The sequence below is a fragment of the Erinaceus europaeus genome, chromosome 3 (genome assembly GCF_950295315.1).
Source record: "Erinaceus europaeus chromosome 3, mEriEur2.1, whole genome shotgun sequence".
Classification (NCBI taxonomy): Eukaryota; Metazoa; Chordata; class Mammalia; order Eulipotyphla; family Erinaceidae; genus Erinaceus; species Erinaceus europaeus.
The window spans coordinates 66,234,042-66,250,286 of record NC_080164.1 but is presented as its reverse complement, the minus strand read 5'-3'; the positions used below and the strand labels follow the sequence as shown (position 1 = coordinate 66,250,286).

Here is a 16,245-nt window from a genome sequence, read left to right as displayed (position 1 = left end):
GACAGCACAGGAATTCCTTCTGAAAACTAGGTAGAATTGACAGAACAAGTTCATGTCTTATTTGGTTTGATGTGTTAAGGTTCAAGTTTCCACTTCTGTGCTTTAAGCAGTTATCGTGATTGACAGCAGGATGGACACACTCACTGAGCACCTGTAGAACACATACATTATGAGCTGTGAAAGGTACTATTTTTAAAATCCAGCAACATCAGAACACTGTTGGAGGAGACACAGAAAGATTTAAATATGAACCAGTCTTATCCTTAATGTAATGTCCAACATGTCTAAGTTGCTACTGAAAATGCACATAGTACTAAGAATAGGAAGAGGATGTGGGGGAGATACCATAGTGGTTATGCAAAAAAACCTGTCATGCCTGAGGCACCAAAGGTCCCAGGTTCAATCCCCAGGATCACCATAAGCCAGAACTGAGCAGTGATCTGGTAAAAACAAGCAAGCAAACAAACAAACAAAAAAGCTGAAGGTAAACAGAGAATCAATACATTCCAGCTCTGAAATGATAAGAAATGTCAGTATCTTTTCAGCATTTTAAAGCTGAAAAGTGTTTTGTTAAGCAGTTATAGACACATATGTGACAAATAAAACTAGATGAACCAAATGGAAATTGCAAATTGAATATATATTATATGCATCACATAACATACTTGAGTGAAATATTCTTGTCTAATATAGCCATATATGGGTCATATAGATAAGAAATTAGGGGCCAGGGAAAATAAATATGTTAAGAAAGCAAATAAATGGATAACATAATTTCTAGCTTGTATCTACTATACAGTAAGGTCTATAGACCCAAATGCTTTATTATTCTTATTGTAATTGTTATATAACATAAATAAGTGATAACATATTTATTATTTAACTTGATCCTTACAAAACCCCGTGAAAGATAATATTCCCTTTCTACAAATAAAGAAACTGAGAATCAGTATGTTTAAACAACCTGGCCATGTTCTTTCTGCTTGTTCAGTGACTGTTTCAGAGGCTGACTTTGCTAAGGCTAAAAGTATCACCAAAAACTAAAAGCTGAAAGAGACCTTATTGAGATACAGCACATTGGATGAGAGAGAATGGCAAACATAGTGACTCAGAGAAAGATAATAAAAAGTGTTACATGGAGGAAAATACAATTTTCCTTGACCCAAGAAAGTGCAGATTGTGCTGGAGTAGAAGATGAGGAAGCTAAGTGTGGGAACTCAATAAATCAAGTGCAGGTAAAGGACTCAAGTTCACAGTCAATAATTTGCATCAACCTGAGAAACAAGTGGATGTGATTCAGTGCCTTTGAAGAATAATAACTGAAGACAGGACTCAGGGAAAATGCTTTTGTGAGACAAGGAACTAAAGAACTTGGAGAAGTTCTGGATTAGGGACCAGTGGAAGAGGAGTACAGGGGGTCTCACAGGGTGAAAACAGATGTATCCAAGAAGCTATGGATGATTTTGTGTGAGTGATGGTGGTGAGCGACAAAGCTAAAGCAACTTTCTCTTGATGAGAAATTTTAGGAATATGTCTGAGGGAGACTGATGCTTCTTTTTCTTTTTAAACTTTAAAAAAATATTTATTTTCCTTTTTGTTGCCCTTTTTATTGTAGTTATTATTGTTGTTGTTATTGATGTTGTCATTGTTAGGACAGAAACAAATGGAGAGAGGAGGGGAAGATAGAAAGAAGGAGAAAAAGACACCTGTAGACCTGCTTCACCACTTGTGAAGCAACTCCCTGGTAGGTGGGGAGCCAGGGCTGGGGTGGGGTGCGGCTTGAACCAGGATCCTTATGCCAGTCCTTGGGCTTCTGACCACATTCGTTTAACCCGATGTGCTACCGCCTGACTCCCCCTGATGCTTTTTTCTTTCTTCCTTTTTTACTCTTGTCATTGTTTGCCATTTTTTTATATTTATTTCCCCTTTTCTTGCCCTTGTTGATTTTATTGTTGTAGTTATTATTGCTGTTGTTATAGATGTCGTCGTTGTTGGATAGGACAGAGAGAAATGGAGATAGGAGGGGAATACAGAGAGGGGGAGAGAAAGATAGACACCTACAGACCTGCTTCACTACCTGTGAAGTGACTCCCCTGAAGGTGGGGAGCTGGGGGCTTGAACCGGGATCCTTAAGCCGGTCCTTTTGCTTGGCGCCACGTGTGCTTAACCCACTGTGCTACCCCCGGACTCCCTGTTTTCCATTTCCATTTTTTAATAGTGGGCTACAAGGTTGCAAGAGTACAGTGTATAGACACTACACCCACCACCAAATTCTGTGTCCCCATCTAAAGATAACTACCATAGTTATCTCAAAGTCATAGAAATAGTTTGCTTGCTTTTGGATTTTTATTTATTATTTATTTTGGCAAGTTCATGTGCTGATATGTGTTTGTTTCCTTTCTTTCTTTCTTTCTTTCTTTCTTTCTTTCTTTCTTTCTTTCTTTCTTTCTTTCTTTTTTTGTGTGTAGCTGGGCCCTCGTGCATATGCAACTTCACTGCTCCTCGGCAAGACAGAAAGACAGAGAGAGACCCCAGAAAACTGCAGCTTCCCTCAGCGTTACTACGGTACTCCCATGTGGCACTAGAGTTTGAACCTGGGCTGCACATATGACCAGGCACACACAACCCAACACACTTCTAGCTCCTGATATTAGTGCTATTGAACACTATTTTAAAAGTTTTATTAAAAAATTTCTTTTGGATGGAGACAGAAATGGGGGGGGGGCTAGAGAGGGAGAAAGAGACACACATGCAGCACTGCTTCACTTCTCATGAAGCTCCCCCTGACACACACAAGTGAGGACCAGGAGCTTGGAGCTGCTCAACCAGGTGTACTATCACCCAGCCTCCCGTGTTGAACACTTAAACAACCATTTAGAGAGGGTGGTATTTACTGAGGTGAAGCAATACATTCAGACATACTAATTCTCACTTCCATTCATTATTAAGCTTCAGACATATAAAAGGTGTTCAGTCAGCACTTGCAAATTAGATTAGGAAAGTGGAGTAAGTGATGGCGCCTGCAGGGGGCCAGCCAGCCAGCTAACAAAATTCTCTCCCAGATCTTCCACCAATGAGATTTCTATCAGACTTCCTATACTACTCTCTTAGGACTCAGATCCTCACTGTTAGAAGCTTTAGATTTGTCTTCCCCTCCTGTCTCCATTTCTCTCTGTCCTATTCAACAACGATGACATCTATAACAGCAATAATAACTACAACAACAATAAAAAACAATAAGGGCAACAAAAGGGAAAATAAATATAAAAAAATGGAAAACAATGACAAGAGTAAAAAAAAAAGGAAAAAAAAAAGCATCAGGGGGAGTCAGGCGGTAGCGCAGCAGATTAAGCGCATATGAATTCAGAGAGAATCCAGAGGGTAGATATGCAACTGAAGATGTCTCCTGTGGGTGACTATCTGATATTTTTGAAGTCTGACATCTGTTTCGGTTACCTGTTGCTATGCATCATGCCACCCTACAACTTAGTGGCATAAAAAATTATTTCTTGCAACCCCATGGGTAGGATGCTGGGGTTCTGGGTAGGTTTTTTGTTTTAATTTGTTTTGTTTGTTTTTATTTTTGGCCAATCATAGGTTGACTCACTCCTGTGCTGTGCGGCAGTAGTCCTCTGAGTTCTTCAAGACTAGGGGTTCAAGATGTTCTCATTCATGCATGTAGCATCTGGCCTGACTGTCAGGGAAGCACTTTGGTCCTCTAAGCATCTTGCATCTTTCTGCTGAGGCAGTGGCTTCATGTTCCCAGGAGAGAAAGAGAGTTGTAAAGGCTCCTTAAGTGCTAGACACTATATGATTTCACTCATCTGTGAAATGTAAAGGAACAAAAACAAGTGAATGAACAAAAACAAATTCTAAGTAAGGCTATAAAAAAGGACACTGCCTACAAGAAGGAAGGGGTGAAGGAGGTGAATAAAACAGATAAAGGGATAAAGGATGAAAGCTGTACTTTTGTGATGAACAGAAGGTAGGTTCATATGTTGATTTCTAATGATGTATTTCTGAAACCCACATTACATTATAAGCCATTGTCATTTCAATTTATGTAAAGGTTATTTTAAGGGTATATGCTCTGAAAACTCATATGGTATCACTTTTTCCATATTCTTGGGTCAAGGCCAGTCCTAAGGCAGCCTGGATTTAGGGAGAGAGGAAAAAAATAAAACAAATTAAAACAAACAAACAAAAAAACACAAAATTACCGCAACAGCCAAACAAAAAGGGGCTAATTGAAGGGTATTTCAACTTGAGGTAAGAAACTGTATCTAGAAGGAAATCAGTTGAAAACTCATCTGCTGCTGGAAACAGAGGTGGGGACGTGCGCAGAAGCAGACAAACCTTTCACACAGTCTCAGCAATGGCCATCATATTGCTGTAACTGCATGAGAACTTTATACCTTGAGCACCTGTTGTGTTACCACCAATACTGTGGAAAAATTAGGTTTGTTTAGAAAGCTGTTTGTTCAGTTTAGCCACTGTTCTTCCACAAAAATAAGGAAAAGGCAAGGAGAGTCACAAAGACGAAAAGAATAACCTATTGCAACTAGATGAGGGAAGCCAAACTGATTGTATAAATCCTATCCACCCCCTGCCCTCATTCATATACTAACATATCCACACATTGTGGTTGACTTTCACAATATAAACTCGGAGGGAAAAAAATCATCTTCAATACTACTACCACATATGAAAGTTTTAGGGGCTGTCCACACCATTTCATGGTTTTGTATTGTGTGGTTAAGGACCTTGAGAATTGCCTGATTAGTCAGGGACTTGTCAAGAGTAATAATTACAAGTCATGAAATCTTGGGCAGTGAAAGTTCATTGCAGTGCCTCTTGCAAATATGATCAAAGTCTTTTCAGTTCTGATATGAGGATGCTTAACCATAGTGTGTGAAGAATGAAGTTTTTTTTCATTAGAAATTACTGATGTAATGGAACCAGTTTTAAAGGAAGCTGTGTTGTTGGACTATTAAAACACATATGCTCTTCATTCCTTCTTATCTAACCCACCCCGGACACACTTTGGGAACTTCTGTCTCATAGTCTCGGAACACCTGAAGTGCCATTTAGAATCCCATAAAATGATTGTGTGGCACTTCACAGCATTAGTGTAGGTCAGTGATGACCACGGCTGTGAAAACGAAGGTGTGGGGGTCTTGGGCTGGTGAAATAGTTCATTTGGATAGTGTGTTGCCTTACCATGTATGTGACCCAGATTCGAGCTTAGCTCCCACTGCATTGAAGGAAACTTTAATGCTATCATTTCTCTCTTTGTCTCTTTGAAAATTGTGGGGGTTGGGGAGAGGGTTGTGAGAGTGATATTTCCAGGCTATAAATATAAGCTCTAAAAACCTAGTGGCTAACTGTGACTAAGTGGAAGAAATTTATGGCTGACCAGACAATTCACAACTGAAGAAAAGTCTTTAGCTGATGATGGGAAGGGAAAAGTTACCACATTGCCCCTGTTCTTGTTGGATTTCAGAAAAATCTATCTATGATTTAGTAGTTTCTCCCTTCTCTAGGAATAAAATAATGCACTGGCACCTAAGTTGTGGAAAATGAAATTAAAAGACACCAGATGCAGTTCCTCAGAAACACTAACCTAGGTGTACCTTTCCCCTCTCCTGAGAGGTCTTGTGCTTGCTTTCTAAGATTGTTAGACTACCCCCTCCAAGAGGTTCACTATATTTCCTGGGGCTCCTGTTAACTGCAGGGTGATTTCCCATTAACAGCCAGGTTGGGGCTGGGGGGGGGGGGGACACAAAGATGCGGGTGCCCGGTTTTGGCCACGTTACCAGTGTGTAGGGTTTCTAGAACTGTGCCTCCCTGTGAGTCAGTAGTTAAGGCTTTAGTAGAATAGAGTTGGAATAGGTTCACCTGTCTTGGTGCTCTTTCTGTTCAGTTTCCTCCTTGCGCCAGAGGGTGGCACCCCACGCACTCCAGACAGAGGTGGGAAAGAGGAAAAGGAATGGGAGGAGAGGGCAATGGGAAGGTCTCTCAGACCTTGCTCTGCAGCTAATTTACAGTCCACCTCCACCCCCTCGTGGAATTTATGAGCTTCCGCCAGAATCAGTGTCACAGAGTTAGGGATCTCCAAGGCAAAAAAGGCTTTCAAGTGTTACTCATGGCCAAAAACATCCACTCCTCCCGGTAGTGTGAATTCAGAAGTATAATGGTTTCTGCCCTGCATGGGTGCCGACTGGTGAGTGCCAGCCAACCCGCTGCTCCTAGAGCCTGTGAGAGAACTGCTTTTTGATATGTCTTTTTGTGTCTTGTTTTGCAGTTACTGAATTTGTGCCAGTCGGTGAAGGATGATGCCCTGAGGGTAATCTCTGCCTTTAACATTCCGCACACCACCCTCCAAGCTCCAATCGCAGGGATCGCTAATCCATTGGCGTCCTGGGCTTTCTACCCTGCTCCAAGGCAGCCAGAGAAAGCAGCGCGCCCTCAGCTGCCCAAGCTGGCAGCCAAGTTATAGCGGGTGTGGTGGTGAAGAATGGCTGCTGGCCAGAGGCTGGCTTACACACTCACTGCTGTGACACCCAAGGCACCCGGCTGGTCACATGCTGGCTCTGAGTGACTTTGGTCTCAGAACCGAGGTCCTGCTGAAGTTGGCAGGATGTGGGGTGTGGGCTGGCTGCTGGGAAAGGTGGCAGTGCTGTGCTTTATCTGTAACCTCGCCTGGCCTGGCTGCAACCTCATCAAACTTGGGCTCCATTCTGGGCATGCCCACAGCCAGCTGAGGGCCACGAAAGACTCCCGCTGTCCTAGGTGACTCAGATTCCTAAAACTGTGGTGTTGGGTGAAAAAAAAAGTAATCAAAACACAAAACTCAAATGCCCATGGGCAAAGTTTCAGTACATCAAATGATGCTTTTCCAGTGATTCAGGGCTTCTTAGGTTCTGTAAGGAAGTGCACAGGAAGGTCAGAAGCAACAGGATCCTGGGCCTGGAGTCTGGTTCTTGCAAAGCAAGAGCTCTCTGGGTCCTCCCAGGCAGCTGTTGTTCTGACCACAAGAAGAAACATTTCTTCAAGAAAACACTCAGGGAACATTTTTCCCATGGGGGGGGGATTTCTTCTTTAGAAGAGCACAGATATAAGGTCTAATAAAGATATTTAGCAATAATATGGACCCCAAATCAGATCGATGAGGTTTACAGTTAAAGATATTTATATATTTTTCCCATATTTAGAAGCCTGTCTTCCCTGATCCAGCTTTCTAGTCCTATTTCCAACTCTGACAACATCTCCCTATCAAAGGTCCATCAACCTTTGATTACAGAAGCAGACCTCCCACCTACTGCACCCCCTAGTGATCCTGGGTCTATGCTCCCAGAGAGATAAAGAATAGGAAAGCTTCCAATGGAGAGGATGGGATACAGAGTTCTGGTGGTGGAAATTGTGTGGAATTGTGCCCCTCTTATCCTATGGTCTTGTGGATCATTATTAAATAATAACAATGTTTAAAAAAGAAATTCAGCAATGACAAGGCACCCTTGCTATTTGCAAAGGTCTGAGATGTGGGCCAGGACAATTCAGAGGGATTTAGGTTGCTTTTCTGGACCTGGAGAAGGCACACCTGCCACGCCTGGGCATGGCCTCAGGTTTCCCTCTTCTCAGACCCTGCACTACCTTCTTTCTCCTTCCTCTCAGTCCAAGGCATTCTCCTTCCTCCTCCACAGTCACAGCAGAAGAGGGAGGGACACTGCTCAGCTGCTTAAAAGCGAACTGCCCTTCACACTTTGTACCTTCTCAGAGCTCAAACAAGGTTTTGGTGCGACCTCCAAGCTTCTGGAGTGTCCGCAAAAACGAATCATCAGTGGCTGTGAGGCCCTTCCAAGCAGCTCCTGAAGCAGAGGGAGGCTGCAGGAACCGCCTTCTTGGAGCCTCACTGTGCCCCAAATAGAAGGACTGGGACAATTAAACTTCCTCAGACACTTTATTTTTATTTTTATTTAGTATTCGCAGGGTATCCAGAGCAGACCAGGGGGTGGCGGCTGAGATGCAGATAACCACCACCAGCCCCCAGCCCATGCTTCTTTTCCTGTCTGAGGCCCAGCCTCAGCCAGCTCGGAGCGCTCTGGAGTGCCGCCCCGGGTTATGGCTCCCGACACGCAGCAGGTTCCATTGCTTTGCCTGGTGCCACGCAGGGTGGCGACTATGGCGCGACCTGCCACCCCGGGCAGCGGTTCCAGGCAGCAGTCTGCACAGTCCTCCCGCATCGGGAGCCTACTGGGCTCATCCTGCCCGCGTCCTTCCCCCATCCTGCAGCGAAAGCCCAGTCAGGCTTGTGCCCTTGGGCGCCTCCAGGAAGCCCGGGCTCGGGGCTCGCTGGAGCACAGCGGCGAACACTTGAACTCAGGGCCGAGTTGTCACGTTGATGTGCTAGATCCGCCAGCAAACAAACAAGCCGAGCATGGTGGCACCCAAGGCGGGCAGGCGCCTTGGCTAAGGCTGGCTGTAGTGCAGCGAGGCCTCTTCCTTCTCCCTTCCGGGGTGTTGCTTACGCGGCCAGTAAATTGACTTTCTTTAGCGTCTCAATCCTGATCTACACCCTGCCCCCTCCCCCAGCCGGCCATTCTGGGCGCCGCTGGGTGCTCAGGGTGGAGCTGAGGATGCAGCCGCGAAGGTGCACGGCCATCGCAGCGCCCAGGCCCCCGGGAAGGAGCAGGAACGCGGCTGGCTCTGTAAAGAGGAAGGGGGTCTGCCGCCACACCACCCTGAACACCCTGAGCACGGGCGATGTCCAGAGATCTCGGGAGAGGAAGGCGGCAAGGACGCGCCCGGCGGGGACAGACCAGCCCCCAACTCTCCCCTGCGGCTGCGGTTGCGGCTCCTCCGGGGTGCTCAGACCGCCCGAGCCCGACAAGCCTCTAGGGTCCCAGCCGCAGAGACTCTCCACCCTTCTCCCCGACCTGGGAACGAGGCCCCTACTCTCCTCAGCCTCTCCCTACACTTAAAGCATTTTTATTGGGAGGGGGAATTCATGCTTTACAGTCAACAGTAAATACAGTAGTTGGTACATGTGTAACATCTCTCAATTTTCCGCATAACATTCTATCCCTCCCACTAGTCCTTCTCCGCCATCGTGTTCCTGGACCTGAGCACTCCACCTCCCTCACTTTTCCCCCCCCAAAGGGAAATTTCTCTCATTGCTTTTATTTTAGACGCTCTGAGCGAGCGCTCTCGGTTCTCCGCCTCAAGCGCCCGGGCTGCAGAAAAGCCGCTCCCAGTCCCGCTCCCCTCCGAGGGTGCTGTCTCTCGGATTCTCGGTCTCTCAGTCTCGAGTCCCGGGATGCGCGCGGGGCAGGCGGTGCGTAGAGGGCACTCGGCAGAAGGCGCACCAGCCAGAGAGACGAGCGGCTTGCAGCAGGACCGGTCTCGGAGAGACAGCGAGCTCAGAGACCCCCCCTCCCCGAGAGACCTGCGGATCCCCCTCGCCGGCCCAGAGCAAATAAGAAAGTCCCGCCGCAGAGTACAGAAGGGTTCAGGGGCGCCCCCTCAGGCTTGCTGCGCCGAGTCTGGCTCGCGGCGTGCTCGGAGCGCCCCCTCGGGGGTCGCGGCTGAGCTAGGGAGAGGCCTGGGCGCACTGTGGTGTGTGTGTGTGTGTGTGTGTGTGTGTGTGTGTGTGTGTGTGTGTGTGTGTGTGTGTGTGTGTGGTGTGTGTGTGTGTGTGTGTGTGTGTGTGTGTGTGTGGGTGTGTGTGTGTGTGTGTGGGTGTGTGTGTGTGTGTGGTGTGTGTGTGTGTGGGTGTGTGTGTGTGTGGGTGTGTGGGTGTGTGGGTGTGTGTGTGTGTGGGTGTGTGTGTGGGTGTGTGGGTGTGTGGGTGTGTGTGTGTGTGTGGGTGTGTGGGTGTGTGGGTGTGGGTGTGTGGGTGTGTGGGTGGGTGTGTGTGTGTGTGTGTGTGGGTGTGTGGGTGTGTGGGTGTGGGGGTGTGGGGGTGTGGGGGTGTGGGGGTGTGGGGGTGTGGGGGTGTGGGGGTGTGGGGGTGTGGGGGTGTGGGGGTGTGGGGGTGTGGGGGTGTGGGGGTGTGGGTGTGTGTGTGTGTGTGTGTGTGTGTGTGTGTGTGTGTGTGTGTGTGTGTGTGTGTGTGTGTGTGTGTGTGTGTGTGTGTGTGTGTGTGTGTGTGTGTGTGTGTGTGTGTGTGTGTGTGTGTGTGTGTGGTGGCGCCCGGAGAGCCGCCGGCAGCCGAAGTCACTAGAGTAAACACGTCCGGCAGGGGCTGGGCCGGCCGCGCGCGCAGAGGGACCGCGGCGGAACCGCCCCCGCCTGTACCTGTTGGAGCCTGCACGCGCCGGCCAGGGCGCCGGGGGGCGGGGCCCAAGCGGGGGATGGGCGGGCCCCATAGGGGGCGGGGCGCGCGGCGATTGGGTGCGCGCGGGGCCACCCGCCAGGGCTGGGCTGCAGGGCCGCGAGGTTTCACTTCGCTCCGCGTAGCCTCCAGGTATTTGTGCTAGATTTAGCGCTCCGTCCCGCGTCACCGCCGCCACCGCCACCGGATCCTTTCAAGCGTCCTGTGCATCTAGTCCCTCTGAGTCCAGCATCGCCTCGGGCTGCTCGGCTCGATTCATCCCGCTCCCGCCGCCACCGCTTCGGCGCCCTTCCCCTGACCCTCATCCCTCCACCCCCCAATGTCTGACTCTGACTCTCGGACTGAGAAACGCAAGGTAAGTAAATGCCTCGGAATACCCGGGAGCGGGCCGGGCGCCGAGGGTGGCCCGGCTGCAGGGTCCGCAGGGCTCCGCGCCAGCCCGCTTCCCGCGCACGTGCAGGCGCTGGGGCCCGCGCGGGTCTGCTGTCGGCGCGCGCGGGAGGTGGTGATCCACGCCGGTCGATCCCATCTATCGGGAAGGTTGCTCAGGGGAGGGTCCCCCCGGAGGCGCTCGCGAACCGTGAGCGGAGAGCGGCTCCCGGCCTGGATGCGGCGCGCGGGGAGCCGGGAGCGGAGCGCCCGCGGCGGGCGGGGTAGGGAGCGCGCGTTGTCCGCACGGTGCCCTGCGGGAACCGGGTGCTGACTGCGCGCCCGGGGGAGTGGACTGGGTGTAGCGCCCTGAGCGAGGATTTGCGGAACTGCTGGCGATTTACAACTGGCGAGACGCAGCTTTTGCTTTTACTCATCGGGGCCGCGGTTTCGGGCAGCCGCGGCGTTGGCCCTTTGGGACGGGTGGGAGCGCGGGGGTGAAAGAGGGAGGCTCTGTCCGGGCTGCGGTCGCCGCCCGAGCCACGGGCGGCGGCGGAAGACCGAGAACGGTCTCTTGATTGCGGGACAGTGATGAGCAGCAGAGTCCGCCGGGGCCACGGGGCCGCGCCGCCCTGGGAATTGCAGCTTTCAGGGGCGCAGCTCGACCCCGTCGCCGAGCTGGCTGGGGCCACGCTTTCCAGGGGCGGAGGGGCTCGCTCCCTGGGGTCTGGGCTGATAGCACCGGGCCGCGTTAAGTGTCCGCCGCGGTCTCAAGATGCGCGCGGGTGTGCGGCTCCGATCTGCTCCGGGGTCTGAGCGCTTGAGTCAGGAAGCGGGTGACCTCACTCGGGTTGGACAGCGGGGAGGTTGGCGGCGGTTACAGGACTGCGCTCGGAGGACGGCCCTGCGGGGCGAGCGCGGGTTTTTGCTTTGTCTCCAGGTGAACCGCCCCCACCCCCGACTTGGAGTCGCGGGGCCCGTTTGGTGCGCGCTGCGCTCGGCTAGGGGCGTGTCGGGGCAGCGCCCGCAAACCCGGGGCCCGGAGTCTTCGCCGCGGCCGCAAGCAGCGGCGACCCGAGCGGCGCTGGGAGGCGAGTTTGTCAACAATCGCCTCGCCTTTGGCGGCCTGGTTCGTAGGCTCCGCCCCCTCCGCGGCCGCTGATTGGCTGCGGCGCCGAGCGACCGAGCGCGGACCAATAGAGAGAGCGGGCACCGGGCGCCAGCGGCGCGGGGAGGTCGTCGGTGCCGGCGGCGGCGGGCGCAGAGCGCGAGGGGAGGAGCGGGAGGAGGCGGAGGATGTTCTCGGCGGTGGCCGCTGCGGCCGGGGCTGCGAGGGCTGGAGGCGCGGCGCGCGGAGCCCTGGGCTGTCCTGTGGAGTGCGGCGGTGGGCGGGTCTCCAGCTGCAAAGGGTGCTCTGCCCCGGGGGCTTCGGAGAGTTGTCCTGAGCTTTGTCTCCCGCGGGGCACCGGAGGTGGCGCTCAGGGGGACCCGAGTCGTCTCAGGGCACGGGTCGAATGCCGCGGGACCAGGGCCCGGACGCGACGCTTGGAGGGGAAGGGACGTATGTAAGTTTGGGGGGCATCAGAAGATAGGGACTAGGGGGCGCTGGAGGAGGGTGGTGGTGAAAGAAAGGTGCGTTCCGATATCGCCCGGAGTGCAGAGCTCCTTGTGCATTTTGCTAGGAGCGCCAGGGAAAGGTTTCGGGGATCCCCCATTCCGAGGTCTATGCACCAGACAGTGCGGATGCCCATCGTAGAAGTTGTGTCCAGTTACTTAAGACGCTCTCCCGCCCCCTCCCCCAGCTCACTCCCTCCTCCCGAGGAGGAGGAGGGGCCGGAGGGACCGCGAGTGGAGAGTAGCCTGGCCGAGCTGCTCTCCGAGTTACAAACTCTATTGTGACGCACTTACTACGACTGACGGCCCTTGCCAAACCTTCCCCAGACTTGCTGCCCTCAGCACTTTCGGCAGAACAATGGGGCCGGAGCGGGGAAGCGGCCAGCCGCCAGCAATCTCTGCCTGCGCGCCGCTGCGCTCGGGCGCCCACTCTGATCCCAGGAAATCAGAACCCACTGGGAGTTCCAACTGTTCATTTTGGTCCCTAGCAAAGAGCTCAGGGGAGCGGACTTCAGACGGGCTGCTTCTACAACTCGGGGGCACCAGTGAGCTCCACTTCCAGCACCAGTTGCACAAGTAATGGAAGCTGCTACAGTAGTTTTTGTTTGGTATCGGGAAGTTTAGTCCTGCACTCACTCCCACCCACCAATCATGATAACTTCGTTGTTTTAGTTGTATTTGCCTTCGCAAGATTATAAGACAAATATACGAAAGGATGACTCAGTGCTTGGGGATTAACTCTTTAAATTTCTAGTGAAGAAGTCAAAGTTAGCTGATCGTTTTTCCTTGTAATTATTAGCTTTAAGGTAATCTTGGTTTTTATTTTATTTGCAGAAAAAAAGACCAAATGGCAAAGCAACCTTCGGATGTAAGTTCTGAGTGTGACCGAGAAGGCGGACAATTGCAGCCTGCTGAGAGGCCACCTCAGCTCAGACCTGGGGCCCCTACCTCTCTCCAGACAGAGCAGCTAGGTAATCACGAAGGCGAAGGGGACCGCTGCCCCCAAGGCAGCCCGCAGGGCCCGCTGGCCCCACCTTCCAGCCCTGGCCCTTTTGCTACCAGATCCCCACTTTTCATCTTTGTGAGAAGATCCTCTCTACTGTCTCGATCCTCCAGTGGGTATTTCTCTTTTGACACAGACAGGAGCCCGGCACCCATGAGTTGTGACAAATCAACACAAACGCCAAGTCCTCCTTGCCAGGCCTTCAACCATTATCTCAGTGCAATGGGTAAGCTATGTCCTGGTAAGAGGTAGTTGATGAGTCATTTGAATATCCTATCAGTTCAAGAATGTGGGTAGCAGCATTTGCCCTCTCCCATCCCACCCCCACCCGCAACCCCCACTTTTTTTTTTTTTTTAGAATTCTTTCACTGATTTCTTCCATCTTTTGATGAGACTAGATGATATGCAAGGTAAAACATTAAGCCAACTTTTTTTGTGTGTGTGTTACCAAGTTTGGGATAGTGAGGGAACTGACTTGTTGGGGGCTTGTACTAATTATGACTGAGGATGTGTGATCTTTGATAGATTTCACTGTATAGCAGGATAAACAGAATCTTTTGATTGCTAAAACATACAACATTTAAACATTGATAGCTAGTGTAGAACTTTGAAAGCAAAGCACAGCCAGACGACTTCATTTTACCCTTGAACCTCTAGCGTGTCACTTCGAGTATATATACTGCTAGTGACCCTGGTAAGGTTTCTTGTTTCAAATCACTATTTCTCTTTCATGAGAAAGGTTTATGCCTTCACCAGGACTCGCCTGAAACTCAATGTACTGCTTTCCCAGATTAGGGCCTTCTTCCTGTGTTCATGAGACACAAGACTACTACAGTAGCTTCTGTTAAAACTTAATCACACTTAATCTTGCCAGAAGCTAACTAAAACAAAATCATTGGAGTAGACATTTAGTTGCTAGAACACAATGACAGTTCCTTCATTTGCAAATACTATAGGGCTCTGTCTTCATAACCTTGAGGTCTTCATAACTGCAGGTCTATTACCATGTTAGAATCAGAATCACAGAACACTGGCTAATTGTTGGAAGCTAGATGTATCTGGGAAAGGGCAGGTAGAACCCACAAATATACCTGATAGCCATACTTGTCAACTACATGGCCCCTGCTTAATACTGCGATGCTTTGTTAGACATCCACCTTCGGGACAGAAGCTGAAATTTTTTTAAAAAATATTTTATTTTATTTATTTATTCCCTTTTGTTGCCCTTGTTGTTTTATTGTTGTAGTTATTATTGCTGTCGTCATTGTTGGATAGGACAGAAAGAAATGAAGAGAGGAGGGGAAGACAGGGGGAGAGAAAGATAGACACCTGCAGACCTGCTTCACCGCCTGTGAAGCGACTCCCCTGCAGGTGGGGAGCCGGGGTTCGAACCGGGATCCTTATGCCGGTCCTTGTGCTTTGCGCCACCTGCGCTTAACCCGTTGCACTACAGCCCGACTCCCCAGGAGCTGAAAATTTTATTATCAATCATTCTTACCTTAATCTTTGCAGTTAGTACTGCTCCTGAAATAATTTGTCTTAATTTCTTGGCGCATAACATGTTTTTCTGTTTATGAAAATGCCCCCACATAAGTGTTTATTCATGTAAATTATATATATACTATACATACATATATACATATACATATATATATACATATATGATGTGGGTGTTTTAAAGCCATTAGTGTTCTTCTGGAAGCTATTAATAAGCATTTTCCAATACAGACCTGTGCATCAGTCTCTGCAGGTGGTGACTTGGTTCACAAATAGAGTTTCTCTTTCCTTGTTAAGCAGCAATCATATGTAAATTAGTTATGTGTGTGTGAATATAAAAGCAGGCATATATACTCTTTTTTTTGTGGAGTGTTATTTAGCAAACCAATCAGAACATGATAGCCCTTGTGATGACTGTTGAAAATTAGGAACAAAAAAGGAAATTTGGGGATCACAGTCTAGATTTTTAAGTAAAGTTATGGTTATACCTATGAAGTATTGTTTGCTGAGATGGAATTTTTGAGTGTTAACTACATTCTAGATTGATCTGATAACTTAAGAGTTTAATGCATAAAATAAGTTATATTTTGTCTAAAGTTAATGTACCAAGGTAAGTTTTCAGTTCTAAATTGTTGGAAGATATATTTGGAGAAGACTTAGAAATTTATTAAGTTAAAGAATAAAATCTCCAACCTTTGCAGTTTCTAACTTTTTTCCTGACTACTCTTAAGGACCACTAAATATGCTGAGTTAATAAATTTTGGTTTACTTCTCCTTTTTGAGACATGCTTAGTATTCTTTACTCAACCATATTCATTAAGATCTTTGAAGCTTTTGATTTTTACAAAGAAGTCTTTATGATTAGTTTCAACCAATACAACACAAATGTAAGGTTATGAAGAGGTTCTTCTTAGCCAGGGGCTCCCTCATCTCTAAAATAGTTTTCTGCTTAGCAACTTGGGGTTGAAAACAGTGTATCTTGCATTTTTGTTCTTTCATCTTTGTTCTAATGAGAAAGTTAATCCCTGTCTGGGATTTATAATACACTTAGATGTTTGTATTTGAAACATTTGGATGTTTTCCTTGGTAGCCCAGATTTTTCTGAAGATAAAGTTGAAGTATATTGTGTTTATATGGGATGTTTTGGGTTTTTTTTTTTTCTTTCTTTTTTTCTTTTTTTTTTTTTCTATCACTTTAATGAGATTTTAGTTTCCTTACACCCTGGAAGGATTAACTGATATTCAGTTAGTGGATATGTGATTTTTAAATCAGTTTTAATCAGTGTCACTGACAGATGTTGGTTTGTTAGTGCCTTTATTGGTGAGTTGCTTACACCACTGCTTTGAATACAGATTGTGTCGTAACTACTGTACAAATTCATACTTTGAAGATTTAGTCAGTACAATTTGAAGTACATTAAGAATCATTA

The 16,245-nt window shown here is 48.8% G+C and overlaps 2 protein-coding genes across 18 annotated transcripts in view; both read left to right on the top strand.

Annotated features, from left to right (window-relative positions):
- The window catches only part of ACOXL (acyl-CoA oxidase like), a 361,479-nt gene extending 353,998 nt beyond the window's left edge, over positions 1–7,481 (top strand). Inside the window, exon 19 of the mRNA XM_060188434.1 lies at positions 6,305–7,481. Coding sequence (XP_060044417.1) covers positions 6,305–6,499 — 195 coding nt within the window. The 3' untranslated portion in view covers positions 6,500–7,481. The remainder of the gene's footprint in view (positions 1–6,304) is intronic.
- Positions 7,482–10,033: 2,552 nt separating this feature from the next.
- Positions 10,034–16,245, top strand: part of BCL2L11 (BCL2 like 11) — a 38,098-nt gene continuing 31,886 nt past the window's right edge. For 9 of the 17 annotated variants that reach the window (XR_009548951.1, XR_009548950.1, XR_009548952.1 and 6 more), the window contains exons 1-2: positions 11,888–12,267; positions 13,151–13,545. Coding sequence is in view for 13 of the 17 variants with exons in the window: in XM_060187352.1 (XP_060043335.1) it covers positions 11,999–12,267; positions 13,151–13,545 (664 nt within the window). In the remaining 4 variants the exon portion in view is untranslated. Of the gene's footprint in view, positions 10,689–11,887; positions 12,268–12,392; positions 12,893–13,150; positions 13,546–16,245 lie in introns of those variants that run through there. The other 8 variants (XR_009548953.1, XM_060187356.1, XM_060187349.1 and 5 more) reach the window with 4 other exon arrangements.